Genomic DNA, 20037 nt, shown 5'->3' with positions numbered 1-20037 from the left:
ACCGACAGCGGATGTCGTGAAATCGACTGGGCGTTGTAGTTCATTCAGCTTGTTTGTAGTCAAACTTCTTATGAGATGAAAAGTACACGATTTTTTTTTTTACATTTTTTTTAATCAATGGAATGTAGCTGCATTGCATTTAAAAGCTTCCATAACAACGTTGACATAATTCACAAAATGCCCACTATAATGAAACCACAGTGTTTTTATATAGACTTTTAATTTACACATAAATAGTAGAGAAACTACAAGAACATTTTGAAATACATCTGCAGTAACAGTTCATAATGGTAACACTATCAGTAGATGGCAACTTCATTCTTCCTATAAACAGGTGAGTGAAATGTATGTTCTCTTTTTGACATACCTTCCTCGTCATATCACCATTGTGTTGCTTGCTTTTTTTATTTATTTTTCTTTAAACGTTTTAATAAATAGCATTTTCACAATTAGGGAATCGGGATTCGATATTCAAATAAATAAACACATGTAGATAGAGAAACTGTAAGGTTCAGTATTTTTAAGTGACATTTTGTACAGTCTAATGAGATCATTTACAAATAGATAAACATCAGCTGCAAACATTATTGGAAATAAAGAAGACTCTTGCAGAGAGCTTTTAACTGTCTGTTCACCATCAATATACTTTCACACCAGGTGAATATTGAGAATTTTTGAAGGTTAAAAAAAAACATTGTGTGCTTTAGAGTAAAATTCCACCCGCTCTAAATTGATTCAGTACAAAGCCATCAAACAACGCACAGTTTGGGGTAATTTTTGTGTATAAATAAAACAATAAATATGAGTAATTACATATGATACATTGACAACGCAGTGCGTAGAATACCTAAGTGTGTGCATTAAATAAAATATTGGGTCTGTACACTGTTTTCTCATGTCATCATCTTATATTAATACTGCTGTTCCTCTAACATTAGGTACACAACCCTGAACACTAACAGGACATATGCTAGGTTAATTTATATTTATGTAAACAAATAATGCTGATAATTAGTGGTAATGATGATTTGTGTAAACAGAGTATGGGATTGGACTTCGATCACAAAACAGATGTTTTCTGTGTGTGCTAAATACCAAATCAGTAATGTGTGCACACTCGTGACTTTTCAACGGTTTTTGTCAGCTGCTTGACGTACAGCATGTGCACTTCTCTCCAGGTGGTCTTTACCACATCTAAGAGCTTCACCAAGTCTCTTTAGGGGTCATGTTTGCTTTGGTCCTGGTGGAAAATAGCTTAAAATCTGACAATGGCGCAAGTTTTTTGTTTGTTTGTTTGTTTTTGTCACCAGTTTGTGTGGATCGCTTTCATTTCACTTAGTAAAAAGGAGATAAATAAATAACCAAAAGGAAAAATGACACGGTCGGTTGCATTTTACCAACGTTCCGATACAATAGTAGTATGAAGTGGTCCACATGTGTTGTCAGCAAACAGAGGTGGCTCTCATGAAGCTGTTGAATAATAAAACCGTCAAGAAATGTAGAAACACGATGGTTTGATCGTGTATTTCTCCGGTGGGTTTTATCTCACTTCAATAAAGAGAATTTGTGACGTTCAGCAAAAGTTCAAGCAGCTTCCTTCCTCTTTGGATTCACTGTGAACAAATAAATAAAAGGTAAATAATTGGTTTTTATTTTATTTTTTCTAATACTGTTAAAAGTTTACATTGGCACATTTTATATTGTCGTTCTGGGCTCATTGCCGTCTTTGTTAAATGAGACTAACTTCATGAAGTTACCTTTTTGGCTACTTGCTGAGATGAGAGCTGATCTTTTCTTTTCTGATGATGTTTGCGTAGGGAATCTGAAAGACATTAAAAAAAACAACTCTTAGGCAAAGTAATGATGGATTTAAAATAAACAAACATGGCCCCACTGTAAAAAAGTTGTCAATGAAGCACTTTCGTTTAATTGAAAAGAAAACATCAGGATTTCAGAAGCATTTTCAGTGTTGGCGAGATATGTGGAAAGTTTCAAAACTGCACACATGAATTAAACATTTCTGGAGTTCATTTAAATGTCTGTGTGAAATTAATGTGTCATTACTCTCAGACAGATCCATCTGCTGGTTCTAGACACATTTGTCAATTACAGTGCGTGCGTGCACGTTGGCGAGCACGTGCATGCCTTCAAAATGACTTTAAAAGCCTCTTTAGTCGTCTGCCTTTGTAATGACACGATGCAGCTTGCTCGTGTGTTTTGTGTGCGTGTGTTTTTTTTTTATCGGTGCGCGTGCACAGTTTGCTGTCATGTGCGTACAAGCGAGTACAGTTGTAGCATGTGTCAAACAGCAAAGATAAACAGTGTCTGTCAGCCTGTCTGCCAGCTGCTCCTGTGATTGATGTCGACGGAAACACTCGGATGGCTGCAGAGGAACTCCTCACCCGTGAAAGACAAACTGCATGATTGGTTCTGTCTTTTGATGGACAAATAAGCAACTAAACTACTGTTTATTTCACTTCTAACCAAGAAAATAACAATTTGACTTCTATTTTTTTTTTTTTTATTTAACCCATGGCTTAAAATATTGTAAGGTATCACAGGACTCCATTAGATTATTTTAATAGAACTAATGTTTACAAAGTGCTGAATCTTAGTCGATGCAATAATAGAGTTAGCTTCAAAATGAAGTCTGTGTTCATGTTTTATTATTATTTGATGATCTATAATGAAATGTGCTATTTGTCATTAACTTCCATCAGTGTCAACAATTCACATTAGCATTCTTACCATCTGTAACTGCTGGACCATTTCTTCCCTGTAGGCGAGCTCCCGTTTCATCTGATCTTGAAAATTATCTGAAATTGGTACAAAATCTGGGATTAGGTGGAACGTTACCTTCATTTGAAAAACTGATTTTTATTTTATTTTTTTTTAAAGCTATCTGATTGAAGAAGTGTTTGCAGGAGAAGCTGTTGCTGGTTTCACAAATTATGTATTAAATATGATAATTTATGTTCTGAAGTTGTGACTGTTAATAAGGAGGTACCGCAGGGTACTATATTAGGTACTCTTCTATTCATAATTTATATAAATGAATTGGGACATATTGTGTCTAATGCATTTTTATGCAGACGACAGTTATTTATTGCACTGGATCCACCCCTACTCAAGCTATTGAATTATTACAAAAAGCATTTGCTGCTATTCAATTCGCTTGATTAAATTTAAAACTTGTCCTGTATATACAATTAAATTGATGTACTTTTCCAGATCCAGAGGACCACAAAAGATCCCCTCTGTGTTCTCTTGCAGTGGAAATTAAATAGAGCTGGTTCACACATACACGGATAAATATTTGGGTATTTTGCTTGATGATTCCCTCACTTTCAAACTCCATGTGGAAAGCTGGGCTTTTATTTTCTAAATAAATTGTTTTTCATATACTGCTAAAAAGCGGCTTGCCTCTGCAACTTTTAAGTCTGTGTTAGACTAAGGAGATCTTTTGTGTTTGCTTCCTCACAATGTCTTAAGATGCTTGGCTCTACTTCTCTTCTCTGAGGTTCATTACAAACTGCAAAATGTCAACACACCATTGTGATTTATATTCAGGGGTGGGATAGCCTGGTCTGGCTGCTTGAAGGAACTCCCATTGGTTAACTTTTATTTACAAGGCATTGCTTGGACTCCTGCCGGCCTATATTTGTACTGCAATTGCGCTGAGAAATGTTGACTCTTATACTTTTCGCTCACGCGATTTGCTCTTCTTTCTGTCCTTTTTGCTCAGCCTTCTGGGTAAGAAGGCTTCTGTTCACTCTGCTCCCTCTTCTTTGAACTTGATACAAGAATCTCTGAGACTGACAGAATTCATCTCATTCAGTGCTTTTGCATCCAATTTAAAAGTTCTTGAAGCCAATTCAATAACATGTACCTGTTTTTTTTTATAGCTTGGCATTTTCTTTTAACTGTGTAATTTGTTTGTGTGTTTTATTTGTTGCTGCGTCTTGGCCAGGCCTTTAATCTCAGTGGGATTTTATCCTGGTAAAATGGACTATACTTGTATATCGCCTTTCTATCTAATCAAGATACTCAAAGCACTTTACACTACAATCTGTGCCCTCATTTACCCATTAGCTCTCTACTAGAGCTGTACAAAGACTAATCAGTGCTTTTAAATCACATTCATACACCAATGGAACACACATCAGAGGCAATGAGGGGTTCGGTGTCTTGCCCAAGGACACTTCAGCATGTGACTGCTGGTGGAATCGAACCCCCAACTCTTGCATTGGAAGATGACTGCTCTAATCACTCAGCCACCTTTTATTTAAAGGTTAAATTAAAAAATAAAATAAAATAAAAAATGTGCATGTAAATTATTTGAGCTCGAGAGCAAGGAGGAGCTATATGAACAGAAACTAGTGCAAATGGTAGGACAAAAAAAAAAAAAGGAAGTTCCTCCCAGTAAGTGAAAGGACTTACGAAACACTGGGAATGGTGAAGTGCCTTTCAGGGCATGAAACTCTTGCTCCAGTCTTCTCCTGAAGTCAATCTGCTCTAAAAGAACCTTCTGGAGCTCTTCTACAAAATGAAAACAAAACAGGAAAGTACAAGGAACGCAGTCAGTCAGTCAATAAATAGTAATAAAGCCCGTGAAGAATTTGGACCATAACACGTATTGCTCAAGAACTTTTACCTTTCTCCATGTTCTCGACATCCTTCTTAAGCGCCACAGGAGAGGAAGCACTTCGGCTCTGGTCACCTGAAAACACAGAGTCAATTTAGCGCAGATCAAAAGAGAGTTACACCGATGAATGTAGAAGTACAACTCTGTTTAAGGATCGTTTTACAGAAGATCAGCTACAAGTAGCTGGTATGATGTGTTTAAAAAAAGGATAATTTGCTAAATTCATTTATAGTGGTAAATAAATAAACCTATGTATAATGCAGTTAGGCAGCAGCTTTAAAAATGTGACATAAAGGAAACACTTTAAATCAACTTTACTGAAGGTAAAGTGCATTTTTGCAACTGATAATAGTTGTTCATTGTTACATGTAGTCTACAAAAAAGTCATTATTCTTATCAAAATTAAGTAAAAACATTTGTGTGAAAGTCATCCAATGCTCATAAAAATTATAATTAACTAGCTTTTTGTATATTTCCCTGTATTTTGTTTTAAATTTTCTCTTTTTGTCCACGTTCAGGTAAATACTGCAGTTCAGGTTTTGTCCTCTAGGTGTCAGAGTATGTTTGCTAACTGGATGATTAAACTATTTTACTGTGGTCACTACTAGTCAAACATCTTGCCTCCAGATAAAAATCACATAATTCTGGTAAAGATGAAGCAAAAGTTTACTGTGAACAAGAAAGAGTTTAATCCACCGAGCAGAAAAACAGCAGCCCAGGCATCGTCAGCTGTTGCATTTATTTTAGCTGATAAATTATTCTGTCCCTGTCTCAGTGACTGTTGTGAACAGGTAAATAATTTTAACATGTTTAGAATCAGTGTTTAGCAGAACAAGTTTATGTTTCTGCACTTTAATGAATCTTATTCAGAATTTTTCTGTCTCTGATGCAAACATCTCCACATTGTTAGGCGAGTGTGTGTGTTTGGTTTTAAATTAAGCGATCCAGCACACTGGATGTGCACAGTCTTCTTCAGTCATGTTGTGTCCTGGCTCCTTCGGCCTCCCCATGCTTCTCGCTCTCTCACTGTGAGCACAGAGAGCTCCCTTCTCTCCTTTCCTCTCCTCTCTCTGTCTCATTTGATAAGCAAATTTGCAGACACTGCCCGAGGATAACAACCTCGTTTGACAGTCAATTAACCGTGAATAGTCAAAGCCAAGGCGGTTTGCATTACATAAATGGAAAATTAGATTATTTTTTCTCCCTAGAAACAGAGGGAGAGTTTAAAGACAGTGGAGGGGGGGTGAGGGAGTGGGGGGTGGGACTCAAAGGAATCAGGCCTTCTAATCACGTAGAGCTTCCTACCGCCCAGGGAGACATTTGGCAATCAGGGGAAAGGTGGTCTCATTTAATTTGTTTCGTGTAATTTTTTGAAATACATTATACATTATGCACAGGGATCATTACGATGTCTGCATGTGTAGGGGTTGAGGGAATGGAAAGGGGGGTTGTAGATATAAATGTTGGCACAGATGTCATAAAGCACTTTTAATGTCTCCCTGACAGATATAAAAAGGCAATAAGCTGTGATTTTTTACTTTTTTTTTTAAACCGGGAAAAGTTTTTTTGCACTGAGAAAGGGGGGGAAAGGCAATTATGTCAGTGGAGATATGGGCCCAGGATGGAGATTGGCAGCGCAATGCTTATATATGAGCTGATGTTTTCTTGTTGAGCTATAACAGCCCCCCTAAGAGTAACGGTGCTGGTGACAGCGCTGCTGAAGAGAGTAGCAGCTTTATACTTCTTTTCATATTTAGGTACATTTATGAGAATCCCTTTACTCCTCATCTGAGTGAAGAAATGTACGGAGAGGATAACGCTAACAACGAGCATTATATATATGTATATATATGTGTGTATGTATGTATTAGGGATGGACGATATCGCCAAACTTTATCACGATATATTTCTTAATTTCAATCGATAACGATATAATTCCGATATCGATATAAAAGCCTCAGAAAAACTGTAAAAATAAATTAATGTTCACTTTTTATTTGTATTTAGCCTTCAAAGAAATTTGAAATCACCGTCAAATAAACATAAAACTCTCAACTTTGTCAATATTAATAGTTTTAACTTTAAATAACATAACCTATAAACCCATGTTGCTGCATGTGTTTCTCTTTTGATACAGCTGGGGGTGTCGTTTCAGGGACACGTTGGCTCAAACTTTTACTGTGCTTCATCTTCTGACTCTCAGCATATTTTATTGGGTGGAAACTCTTCAGATGGTGGAACAAGTTAAATGTGTTCCCACCGCTAACTGGAATGAATCTCCTAAACATTTTGCAGCACACTGAAACCTGTAGTTTATTGGATCTTAGATAGCTGAACCACTTCCACACCGCCAAATTAGTCTTTCCTCTCTTATCAATCATGTCATCTGCTTTCTCTTCGCTTGTGAAAGCTTGTTCAGTCACATCCTGACGGTCATGGGCACTCATTTTGAAGTGAAAACGTACCGCGCGTTGGAGCTTAGCTTAGCCTAGCATGCTAGCGCTGACTCCTTCTGGACTCAAACTCTGTGTGGTGTCCGTCACCACGCACTTACGTAGTTGTGTGTTGCACTTTTTTCTGTTTGGGTTGAAACGGCGGCCGGTTGAAGCGACCACTTCAATCCGAACGGAAAAAGAAACATGTCGGTGAAATGCTGTAATCATAGGGTAGTGTATATCGAAATATTGAAAATGTGCTTAAAACTCATATCGCCGTTATTGAATAAAAGTATATCGTGATATATATCGATATCGAATTATTGTCAAGCCCCAATATATATATATATAATTATTTGTACTTTTGTCCTAATTACAATTTATCCTAACTAGTTTGAATGCAATACTCATTAAATACTTGTGTTTTCATCTGAACTTGAAACTTGCAGTCCAACGTAAGGAGAAAAACAAAACAAAAAAAAAGTAAAATGCTTGTACCTGAGCACTCTCTCCAATAGTTTGGGGAAGAAGTCTCGCTCTCAGGCACAAAGAAACTTCTCTGCTCTTTGTTTTCTTCTGGAAGAAAATAGGGGAGAAAGACAAACAGATATAAAAAGGGAGAGTCAATAAGGCCCACTGGTTATCCGGACACATGGAGATAACTAAGTGTGTGCATGGTGTGTGTCTCCAATGTGTGTGTGCATTTATGAGTTAAGTATTTGTGTTTGTCAACGCTCTGCAAGAAAACACACAAAGAGGCATTTTCCTGCACAAAACTGGTCCAAATGGGAGATGAGAGGAGCAAATGAAACATTGCAGGGATGCGAGCCTTGCAGGGTTCAGGAACACTAGAAAACCACTCAGTCAGACAATAAATGAAACGAAGAGGCTATAATACAACTGACTCCATCGTTTGATCAAATCGTAACAGTTCACTTAAATAGTGGGCAAGGCTATTTCTAAAAACTGTGCAAAAAATGAGATTTAAACATTTTAATTTGTTGTATCTTACAAGTCGTAAGGATCAGATTATTATGAATATAATAATATTTTTTGTCACAGGTGTTTTACATTTTCAGTACTGCGCAGCACAATCCCGCAAGAAATAAGAGACTTAAATGTATCCAAATGTTTGCGCCCACCTGAAATGCTGGAATTGTCTTTGGTTGCGTACGCCGGTAGTCCTTCATCTCGGTTTTTCTGAACCTAGAAAAACAAATTGTCAGTAAGCATTTCCTTTCATGTCGTGAACTTTGCTGACATGAAAATATAAAATTTATAGGATGGCAGGATGTGCAAAGCAGATCCGATTTATTTTCTTCAGCTCTGTGCAATTTACCTTCATCTTATTTACGTTTTAAGGTTTCTCCCTGTTTGGCAATGTCTGTTGTTTCCTAAATTAATGACAGAATTAATCACGAGTCCAAATTTGGTGCTTCTCACTACAAGATATACAATAAGTTCATATACGGTTAATGTTGGATTACTCTGTTGCTTCTTCCTCCTGTCAACAGCCTGGTTAATGTGGGAGTCAAAAGGTTAAAGATTAGAGTTGCCCTAACAGGTTGGGGTGATGGAGAGAGAACAAACACTCTGTGTCTATTAAACAATCCACGCCTGGGTCTATTAGCTGGGATCAGAGTAGGGTGACTGTTTCAATTTCTACAGGGAGAAACCAGGCTATCAATCTGCTTATGCAGATCACAACACTGCCTGACTGCTGCACCATTTAAATAATAATTAGCTAAAGTGGCCTGTGGGGATATTTACGTTTTTATAAGCTGCGTCCTCTCGGTGAGGCGGGGTGGAGCTGGAGAGCGGTAAGCTGGCACGTGGAGAGGCAGGTAGGCTGGGGGAGTCCTGCATGGGGTTCGAGGAGGATCCTGGAGAAGTGCTGGGATACACTGCGCTGCTCCCTCTGTCCTTCCCCCTCTGCTCTCCGGTGCTATCGCTCAGGGCAGGGTGGTACAGGTTGTTCGGAGTCTGTGGGGGTCTGCTTGTGAAAGTCCCCTCCTCCTCCTCGTCCTCCTGCTTTGAAGACTCCACGTCCACTTCCCCCTCCTCTTCGCTTTCCTCTCCAGCTTCGCCGTCGCTTCCGTAACTACAACTGCTGGTGGGTGACAGTCGCTGGTGTCGGTCTGACCCGGTGACCACAACTCCGAAGTCCTCATCTGTTGCCCCAACGACTCCTCCGCTGTTGCCGTGTAGCTTGGCAATGCTCTCTGCGTCTTTGATGACTGGACGGAAGGCAGAGCCATAGCTCGGCTTCCTTGTTTGGAGAGCTGTGTTGTCCAACAGCTTGAGCCATCCCTCTGATGTCACGGGGCGAAGATCAGCGGTTCTTGTTGCGCATTCTGGGTCAAACAACCCTGATCTTGGTGTAGTGGTCCCATTGCTTGGGGTTATAGTCGTGCCAACTCCATTTCCACTGCCGCTCACTGTCCCAGCATCACTGGGGTCTGAGAGATCCAGAAAGGCCTGCCTGAGAGATGAGTTTTCTGTCAGAGAGGTGAGGGTGCTGGGCTGAGGCTGGAGATAAGTGGGGACGGGAATCCCCCCTGCTGCTCTTGGAGGCCAAAACATGCAAAAAGGAGGATAAAAAGTGTCTTTACGACCAGGCCATAAGAAACCTGACAGTCCTGTTCCTTTCTGCACAGTTGAAACATCACTGTCCTCTTTTTTCTGCTGGCAGAGACCAAACCCCGGGAATGGATATGGAGAAGGAAAGAGTGAGGTGGTGGGAAACTTCTGCAACATGCTGAAGCCTTTGCTCGGGACTGGGATGACGGGGTAGTTGCATGGCGTTTTGCGGGGAGACAGACTCTCTCCATCCAGATCGTCCTCGTCCTCAAAGCGACCTCTTTTCTGAGCGCCCAAGTCAGGTCCCATCATGTGAGGCACAACTGTACCTGGGAGGGTCTTCATAGGACCCATGGATGAGCAATGACTTGAGGAGGGCAGCGCTCTCTTTCGACTTCCTCCGTTGAACATAGCTTTGACGTCTTCCCATGCGTAGACTAACTCGTCTTGTGGGTGCTTGTCAGACAGTTTGAGGTGCCGTCGCCAGGAGTTGAAGTTGGCAGCATCAGGCTGAGTGTACTTGGCATCTGGTGTGCGGTGGGAATGGAAGATAAACTTATTTGGGGAGAAGTACATGTTGCATAAAGAGCACTTGATGCATTTGGCTCTGGAGCTGTTGTAGCGCGCTGGTATGAAGTTACCACGGCAACCCCAGGCACACTCGTGTGTCACGTCAAAGGCAAAGTTGTCGGGCAGCTTTGGAGGCAAGTTTTCTCCCAGGAAGGACTTGCACAGGCGCTCGGCTTCACGCTTTGTGATCATGCCACAGCGGCGAGACGAGATGGGCATGGCGCCGGCCCTGCGGAGGATCTCCAGCTGAACCGGAGTGCACTGGACACAGGTGATGCCCAGTGCCACACGTCGATTATGAATCTCATTGTAACTGTAGTTTTTCAGGAGTGTGTTGGAAATTTGTGCCAAGCAGAGTCTCTCAATGTTATCAATAACTAGTGATACAATGGGAACGCCGTATAGGATGACCTGACCAACCTGGTTGGGTTTGAGCGGCGAGGAGGAAGAGGAAGGAGAGGGTGAGGATAAGGAGGAGGATGAGGAGTGAAGATGGGCGGGCCTGGGAGGAGTGAGAGGCTCTTGTTGATAAGATCCTGTTGAGTTTGTCATTATTATGTCGTTAGGGCTTGAAAGATGAGTCTTGTCCATACTTGAATTAAAACTGGTCTTGGAACAACCTGTTGAAAAAAGAAACGAAAAAGAAAACAAAAAGGCATGTTTTTAATTTTAACTGTAAAAAATAATGCTTATTTTTATTCAATTTATGAATGGGAAGTTACATTTAACATGCACGCATGGTATAATTAATTACTGCAATGCTGTGCAAAATTTAAAAAAATACTTGAGAAAATATATAAAAAACAGATTTTTTTCTGTCCTTTTTAGTTTCTTCAGTTTATTTTAAAATGTTTTTCTTTAAGTTTAAACATGAACATGTTTTAAACCACAAACATCCCTGCATATAAATCAAAATGTAATTAATTTATTTTAGAGTGATGTGAATTTAAATGACTGAAAGAAATATATATATATATATCAATAAATAAATTCTACTTGAAATTAAGCATTTTCAACAACAACAAAAAACTTGTATTAAATACAATTTGTGCGTGCGCGTGTGTTTTGCTTAAAAAAATCATAGTTAGATTTTAAAGCTTTGGATTTTTCTATACATTTTCAGCATTTAGTGGTGTTAGTATCAAAAAGAGGATGAGAAAAGCACACTTTAAAAATTACTTTTACAGAGAAACTTAGTATCTATATTTTTTCTCTTTTTTTTAAATGTAGTCATTTTATAGATTTATGCACTAATGGAATTTTACATTTTATAATTTTACACAGCCTAATAAAATCGTTTTATTTGGAGGGAAAAAGCAAATCATCTACATAGGAGAAAATATTGCAGCAGAGTCTACATTGTATGTGAAGCCAATTTATGGAAAACTTACAACAGTAAAACATAAATAGTATTTTTTTCCCCCACTCAGTGTTATTATTGTTATTTTTTTATTTGTTTAACTATAGTTTAATATGTATTTTATTTCTTCATTAAAAAAAAAAAAGCTTTATAATAATTGTCAGGAATGAAAAAAAGCCAACTTTACAAACGGCAACATTTTAGTCATTATTTGGGGATGTTTTCATGAAGTGGGTGAGAGAAAATCAAAACAAAGTTTACCAAATTATGTTTGTGTTTTATGTTTGGCAGTAAAATAAAATGAGCCCCCAATAGGCTTACAGTCCTAAACAACCAAATATTACTTTAGAAAACACAGGGGAAAAAAATCATGAATATTATTATATACTAACAATAATGATACAGAGTGTTCCTGAGTTTGGCATGTACAGATATCCCAAAATGCAAAATTAAATACATATTTTTGAATATATAAAAACTTTTAAATATTCTTTATTTGTTTCCATTTTTTATCCTTATTATTAGTTTAAGAGCCATTACAGCGCATATGACTCTAGGGAAAGTAAACTTTTCAAACTCGCTTAAACACTAATTAAACTGTATAATAATAACTATAATAATAATAATAACAATAATAATAATAATAATAATAATAATAACAATAATAAGAAGAATCCATGCAATGTTTGGAAATGTCACGGAATGTCGCATGAAAATCTAATTTTTCATCTTTAAATGGGAAAGAAAGAAGACGTCATTAGCTCGGTGTTGTCTCGCGCGCGCCACATGAGCGGTTAGCTAAGATTCCTTTGAACTAAAGTCAAAGACGGCGCGCGGTCCTTACCTCGGACTTTTAGCGGATATTCCCAAAACTTGTCGAGCGGAAGTTACTCCGTCACATCACAACTCTCCTCCCTCGCAGCGTTAAACTCATCGTTTGCTTTTCTCTTACACAAACACTCGGTTAGATCCAGGGGAAGCTCGCGGAGTTGGTTTCTTCAGGAGTGAGCTCGTGAGATGTGAGTAAACCGCGCCGCTCGCGCTCGCTTTATTCGCCGCTCAGAGCGCCACGCGCCGTCCTAATCCTCGCCCCCTCTCTCTCCATCACTTCCGCGCCGTCTCTCCACCGCGCACCTGCCTGGAGTTTGATTGGCGTGCGGCAGCCGAGTTCAGCCCACCAGTCAGGACAAACACGCGCATACGTGTCGCCCACGCGCACTTCCCCATGCCTGCTCGTCCGAGTAAAGTGATAAAAAGACGCTCCTCTCCAACTGTCAAAACGCAGGGTAAAAAGTCAAACTGAGACAGTCTGCGCACGCGCGCACCCCTCATCTCCAACTCGTGCACATTTTAGAACACTTTTACTTAATTTCCTCGCAATATTATTCACCAAATCTTATTAATTTTAAATTAATTTCCAAAAAGCTCGGCTGGATGCCTCCTGGTCGACTTGCACCAGAGTTACAAATTAATTAAACTGATGTTAAAGGGAGCGGACACGAAGATGATTGGAAATGTGGCTTTTAAACGCACACCGTTATGATTAAAACATTATAACAACAAAAAATAAGTGGGGGGGTGGGGTGAATAAAAGCTGAGACAGCAGACAGACAGTCTGGGGATCAGAATAATGTCCGTCAGGGCAGCTGATACCCACATCCAAGGCTGAGGAGGCTTTTGGAAATTCGACTCTCTGTGCAGGTTGGTCTCAGGGGATCCACGGCAGCAGGAAGCACGCTGCAGCCTATGGGCTATCATCTGTTGTAATTGAAGGTAACAGGAGATCAGAACCAGCAGAGTGCTACCAGAGACTGTGACAACTCACCTGAAATGGGTCTTCAAAGTCTCAATGAAAGATTGATTTATTTATCCAAATGGAGGGGATGGGTGCCATGGAGTTCCTTATTCAAAACTCTTAAAGCAGAGATGCTGACACATCTTTTAATATCAATTAGAATTTGTATGTGCTGAAATGATCTCCCATCATCTGAAGGTGACAACTACAGGGATCATGTTTAATTCTTTGGGGGGCTGGGGGAAGGGGAAGAGATACTTCTCAAGGTCCTTGTTAATTAATTAAAACTTAATTGTTCACAGGACATTTTAGTATTTTTATTTGGGACCATGAACAATAACTCCAAAAGTGGAGAGAGTTCAAGAAATAAAAAATGCCTTATTATAATATAAACATACTTATTTCAGTAGAAATCATTAAACCACAAATTATAATAATGATTAATGTTATTTATATTTGTCAATGCAACAACAATGGTCACCAAGCAAATTTTTGATGAAAAAAAAAGGACATTTATTTATTTATTTATGTATTTATTTATTTTCCCAATGTGTTGCAGTTTTTGGTTTTCCTAAATGAAAAATGTGGATTGATAAAAAGCTTTGATCAGAGATTCATCTTAAAAATCAGCTTGAACATCTGTTAAACTCAACACCTTAACTGTTTGTTTGTTTGTTTGTTTGTTTTTAGGTTTTAAGGACCAGCATGACATGCAATGATAATTATTCTGCACGTCTCATTCCTTGCAGGATCTTAAAGGGGAAAAAAACACACACAACAACAATCAAATAGTGTATTATATGTATTAATAACTCTGTGTGTGCACGTTACAATACCCAAAATGTAATATTTATTTCACTCTGCAGTCATTCTTAACTTTAACAGCTGTGCGTTCAAATTAGATTTTATGCACTTTTTTTTATTATTATTAATAAAATGACAATAAAGAACAGTTGGACATTGTTCTCAGTTGCAACCTGAACATTTTTAACTTTTAAAAACTGCTTGTTTTGGGACTTAAACTTGGAAGAGGATTGCCAGTTCCAAGTTTTATTTTTTTTAATTTAAGTGTCATTTATAAACTTTCATAAATAAGCTGAAAAGCGGTGGTGCCTCATTTATCTGAGGCCTTTTTATTGCGTAAAATAAAGTCTATTGCCTTATAAATGCTTAAAAACAAACAAAAAGTGATCTTGTGTTATATTTATGTATTAAAATGACTTATTTTATTTTAACGTGACAAATTTGAATAAAATCCTTCAGTAAATTGCTACAGTTTCTTCCCACCCTGTCACATCTTGAAAACGACAGGATCGCTTTTTTTTTTTTTTTATAGTCCCAATCCGTGCGCGCGCAGAAGAGAGCGCGAGCCCCATCTGCTTCTTCTCAAACCAATTTAGGCTGTCACCGCGCGTGCTTTTGTCTCGCGGACGGACGCCACGGGAACACTCGACGGGACGGAGGAAGAAGGGTGAGGGGGGGGGCTGTGACGTCACTGCCGAAGATGAGAATTATTATTATTGTGGTGAAAATAAACGAGTTTATGCTTTTTTCTTTAATTGCACAAGTTTAAATTTTATAACTTCTACAGATTAAACTAGAAGATGCATGAATTTAATCGGGGTTTATTTTTGGTATATCATTTAGATTTATTTATTTTTTTAAGGTGAAACGACTTCCTCTGTCCTGGAGAAGGATGTGCGCAAAGCAGAGCATGACTAAACCACGAGAAGCAGAAAATAAGAGGTTTATTGGAGTACAATGTCGACATTAGCCCCGTTGGAATACATTTCACTTTCTTCATAATGCATTAGCCGCTCGCCCTACTGAGAAATTAATCATGCGTTTAAAAAAACAGAATTGCTTGCGTGACCCCAGAGGGTCGGAGCAGGGGGTGGAGAAGGAGAGAGTACAAGAGTGGGCCCCAAAACATAATAAATTAAGAGCTACAAGACTAAGTGAGCCTGAGACATTTAACATGAAATCTGTCAATAAATGACGCACGCCTCGGGCGCGTGATTACCATATTAAAATGCGTCACCCTCCTTTTGTCAAAAGCCTCAATTACAACAGATTTTTTCCCCCTTAAAATAAAATTATCCCACTCTGATTTTTTTTTTTTGTTTGTTTTACAATTTTTTTTACAATTTTACAGTTTAGGGTTAAACGAGAGGAAAAAAAAAAAAAATCAGATGTGTTGATTTCTCCAAATAAATCAAAGTTTAGAGGTGAAACGCGCTCCATGAGGTTGAGGAGCGCGCAATGTTCCCTTCACCTTCAGATAGTCCCGTGCATCGTCATACAATGTATAGAAATGAGAAGAAAAAGATAAGTGAAATGACTTGAACACATTTTCGATGATGATGGATAAAAAGCCTCGTGGATTTAGGTGTGGAGGTGGGAGGGGGGTGAGGAGGTGCACCCCTCCCCTCCTTGTGCCAGCACAGGTGCGGGTCATTACTCCTCCCTGCTTCATGGAAGCATCACTACATTATCACGATAAAAGAATGCAGAAACATTATTGGTCTATTTACAGTATTAGTCTTGGCACGTCACAGCCTATTAAGCTGCATTATTAGGCAGTGTATGGCAGCAATGGGCCGTCGTGTAAAATCAGGGCTTCTATATTGTTTTTTTCCTCTTTTTTCCTCTACATTTATTCATTTTTTCCCCATTTCTTGATTTCTCACACCATTTTATAGCAAATGTTTGCACACAGTCTAATTAAGCTTTTCTCCTTTTTATTCAATTCCAATTAGAGGAACACAACAACCTGCTAAAGAGCACATTTCACCCAATGTGCAGTGAATTAGTTCAAAATGTCCACAAATCTACCTTTAAATCGTCAATCAATGCCACCAAACCCATATTGTATTCTCATTCCTGTGTCTTAAACTTTAACAAGTGCATTTTTGTTATAGTTGAGTGTAGTGGTTGTTAATTTGCGTCTGATGAAATCTGTAAAGGGAGGGGGGAAAAATTGAAAGCTTTTTTAAATTGTCTTTCTTGTCTGTTCCTTTTTCAACACCATTTAAAATGAAATTACAGGGGAAAAAACTCTTAACGTTAGAAGTAAATTGCTATAGAACATATTCTAAATACATATTTATTTTACAATGTGTGTGTGAAGGTCAAGATATTTGGCTAATTCCAAATTCTATCCAAGTCTGGACTGCTTCTAAAGATGGTTTAGACGGCCCTAAATAAATTCACCTGTCGTATCACAGAACCCCATGTTTGACTTTAATCTCCACTAAATTACCAATTTTAGATCGTGATTAAAAACTCTTGTTTTATTTTAGGAGTTAAACAAGTATCTTATTTAACTTTATCTTTCAGAGAGAAACTCATCCACTGAGCATCTTCACTTGAATAAATTTAATAAATTAAAGTGCTTAAACATACCATGTTGCTTTTCAACCTTCTTTACAATGGCTAACATCCTAACTTTACTGTGGCCATAATAATAAACCTTAGTAGCACACGGATCTTTAAATGATTTGCAATTATACGTTTGTGAAAATGCATCACAAGAAGGTTACTTTTGTTCATTAAAAAAAAAAAAATGTATTCATGAATGGTGCAGACAAAGCTGAAGATTTGATTTTATTTACCAACCGATCCAAGCCTATAATTAAGGGCTTGCTTGACTTTTAATGATCCCTGCACACAAGCAAACTCGTGGAAGTTATTTTAAGTGGAATGAGTAATGAGACGTTAACGGTGAACACTGAGCAGAAGCCAATTAGCTCGCCGGTGCAGACAGACTGCTGGGCGCTGCAGCGTGCTTTTAAAGCAAGAGAGCCTGCAAGGTCAGATTGTGTTTGTGTACATGTGAATCCAGGCATGTGCAACATTTTTCATCTTGGACTGATCTGTGGACATTCAGATAACAACAATGAATGAGTCAATGAGCTTATCATGTGCAGTAAAACCTCAAGTGCAGTTTAGAGTGATGTTTAAAAAAATGAATTTGTGGCGAAGGTTGCTTTTATAGTAGCAGGATGTTACTAAAACTGACAGTGTGTGTGTATGAATGCGATTTCTTATAGAAAACAAAAGTTAGAGATACTCTATTAAGGTTTAAAATGGGTCAAATTTAAAAATTCAAATATTGCAACATCAAATTGGAATACATTTAAAGCAGAGGTGAGCATGTTTTTTTTCCAAAGGGCCACATAGAGAATCGGAAAATATTCTTTGTGACAGATAATCTAGAATTTTTTTTTCAGGTTTTTCTTGTTATAGAGTGCTTTATAAAAACATTGTTTCAATGACCTTTAGAAATACAAAACATATTCTGTAAACTTGCTGAGCAAACTGGCTCTTGTGACACTACACGTTAACTTAACATGTTATACATGTTATCGGAAAAATGCAAAAACAAACGTATTTGCGTTTCTAAGTCTTTAAGGTTCCGTTTAATTCTGGAAACACAATGACCGTACTTGCTGCCGTACACGTCACACGACCATGTACAAGTTGCATTGGTCCAAATATGTCTGATGAAGTGAATGAAAACAAAAACAAATATGTCACTTTGCTGTATAAGTCACATCTATTATGCGTCACTGCTGACAACCCAGAAATGTGGGCCAGTGTTGTGCTAAACATAGACTGGCTGCCAAGTGGTGACCGTGGGAGCATGCACGGGATGACATTAACAAGAATTTAACAAGATTAACAATTAAAAACAATTATTTGTTTGCTCGAAATTATAGCAAAGGTGTGTCTCAGTTTACCTTTTCCTTAATAAATGCACTTTAGTGGTAAAATCAGCTGCATTTTCAAAAGCTGATTCGCAGCTACGGGAGGATGCAGAGGGAAGACTCAGTGTGTATTTATTCAAAATTTAACAAGATAACCACCTAAAAACAATTGTTTGTTTGCTTGACATTATTGAAAAAGGTGCGTCTCAGTTTAACTTGTCCTTAACAAATGCACTTTAATGATCAAATCAGCTGCATTTCGCCGCGCCGCCCAGGCGAAATGCAGCTGATTTGACGTTTGCTCCAGAAGTTCTGGAGCGAGACAAAAGTGGCTTGGTATGGCAAGCCAAGTGTCTCATTAATAGCCATTTTGACCTATTAATGAGACACTTTGCTTGCCATATAGGTTGAGGGCCCTCTAGTGGCTGAAAATGGTAGTGTTCAATATTTTCCATGTCAGACTGAATTAAATCATCAGATCTCAGCCAAAAATTGAGTTATAAATATGTGGGGGAGAAAAAAAACAAATATGTTGCTTCGCTGTATAATTTGCAGGCATGCTAAAACTGCAACTTATACAGCAAAATTTATGGTACTTAAAAAAATGTTTAAAAGTTTTGCGTAAGCTGCTTAATTTAAATTTCCTTAAGTCTTGTTGATAAATATATATTTTTTATAAGTCTATTTTCTTTTGAACTAAGGACATTGGGGGCCTGACGGAAATTATCCAAGAGCCACTTTTGGCTCTCAGGCCTTAAGTTACCCACGTCTGATTTAAAGGACTAGGTAATGAACTTTAGCCATTCTCAGTCACTAAATTTATATTATTGTCTGCTTTATAAGCATTTGCATGACAAACAAATAAATTCCACTGCAAACCATACAGACAAAACTTCACATAACATCTCCCCTGATTAAGTTCAACAATATTTTACAACGCTACAGGTATAATTGGTTTTAATCAGATTTGTTTAGAGAATAAAAGAGAGAGGAACAGAGAGTTGTGACGTAAGCCTCAGACTAAGATGTCTCGTCCAAGAGAGTCATTCAGCTCTCTGCAGGGCGTCAGGGCGACACATCTCTGCAGGGAGAAGATAACTAACAGAGATGATCTCAAAGCATCATGGCTTAATTTTCTTTACTGGGGAATATTCAGCACTAATGTAACTTAAATAGGCTATTGTGGGATGGACTGCATGGGTTTTCATGGGACATAAAATCATGGAGACTCACCAAAAAGGAATATTGGCACTTATGCTTGCATAATGTGTTCAAATGGATTCTGAATGAATTACCACAAATGTTGCCCCATCAGGGCTTATGCCAAGCATTGTTGGCCTGTTTGAGTGCATGTCTGTCTGTGTAAAAGCAGGGTGGGGTAGTAAACAATACAAACTGAGAAAAACCAAAAGGTAAATATGCAAGTTTAACAAAAAGTACTTTAACTACTTCTTGTAAATCAGAAAATAAAAACCATAAATGACAGCTTTTTTATTTTATTTTAATAAAATTCACGAGTCCACATGTGCATCAGTCTAAAGGTAAATAAATCTGGGAGACTTTGAAATAGTTGGGGGGTTGAGTTAATAAGCAGGGTCAATTAAAGCACAAATTTTCACCATCCAACCTAAACTCAAAACTCCCTAAACAATTTGAGCGACAGCTATATTATTAGGTGCGTTTAATTTATTGATATAGAGCCGTCTCTTTCACAAACCTGTCATTATGTTCTCAACCAGACCACATCTATGATAAACATTTCCAACCACTAATCAGATGAACTTGTTTGCTCTCTGTAATCAACAATTCTTCCTTTTTTTAATGATCAGGCTAATTACAATACAATCCCTCATTTATCATGGGGTTTAGGGGCCATGTCCACCCTGCTATAAGTGACAAACCGTGAAGTAGGAATAGTAGTACAAAGTACTTACTACAAAGTA

General features: G+C 38.2%; 1 protein-coding gene across 1 annotated transcript; it reads right to left on the bottom strand.

Moving 5' to 3' along the window:
* Positions 1–1530: 1530 nt before the first annotated feature.
* skor2 (SKI family transcriptional corepressor 2) lies at positions 1531–10821 on the bottom strand. The gene is made up of 8 exons (XM_037692586.1): positions 8851–10821; positions 8223–8286; positions 7579–7656; positions 4655–4720; positions 4441–4539; positions 2749–2816; positions 1758–1822; positions 1531–1613 (listed from the first exon to the last, which is right to left on the bottom strand). The coding sequence occupies exons 1-7, from the start codon at positions 10819–10821 to the stop codon at positions 1766–1768; spliced, it is 2403 nt and encodes an 800-aa protein (XP_037548514.1). The 3' UTR covers positions 1531–1613; positions 1758–1765.
* Positions 10822–20037: the final 9216 nt, after the last annotated feature.

This window comes from Nematolebias whitei, chromosome 18, assembly GCF_014905685.2.
Source record: "Nematolebias whitei isolate Nwh7 chromosome 18, NemWhi1, whole genome shotgun sequence".
NCBI classification, from domain to species: Eukaryota; Metazoa; Chordata; class Actinopteri; order Cyprinodontiformes; family Rivulidae; genus Nematolebias; species Nematolebias whitei.
Note: the sequence above shows the minus strand (reverse complement) of the source record. Positions and strands in the feature narration are given on the sequence as shown.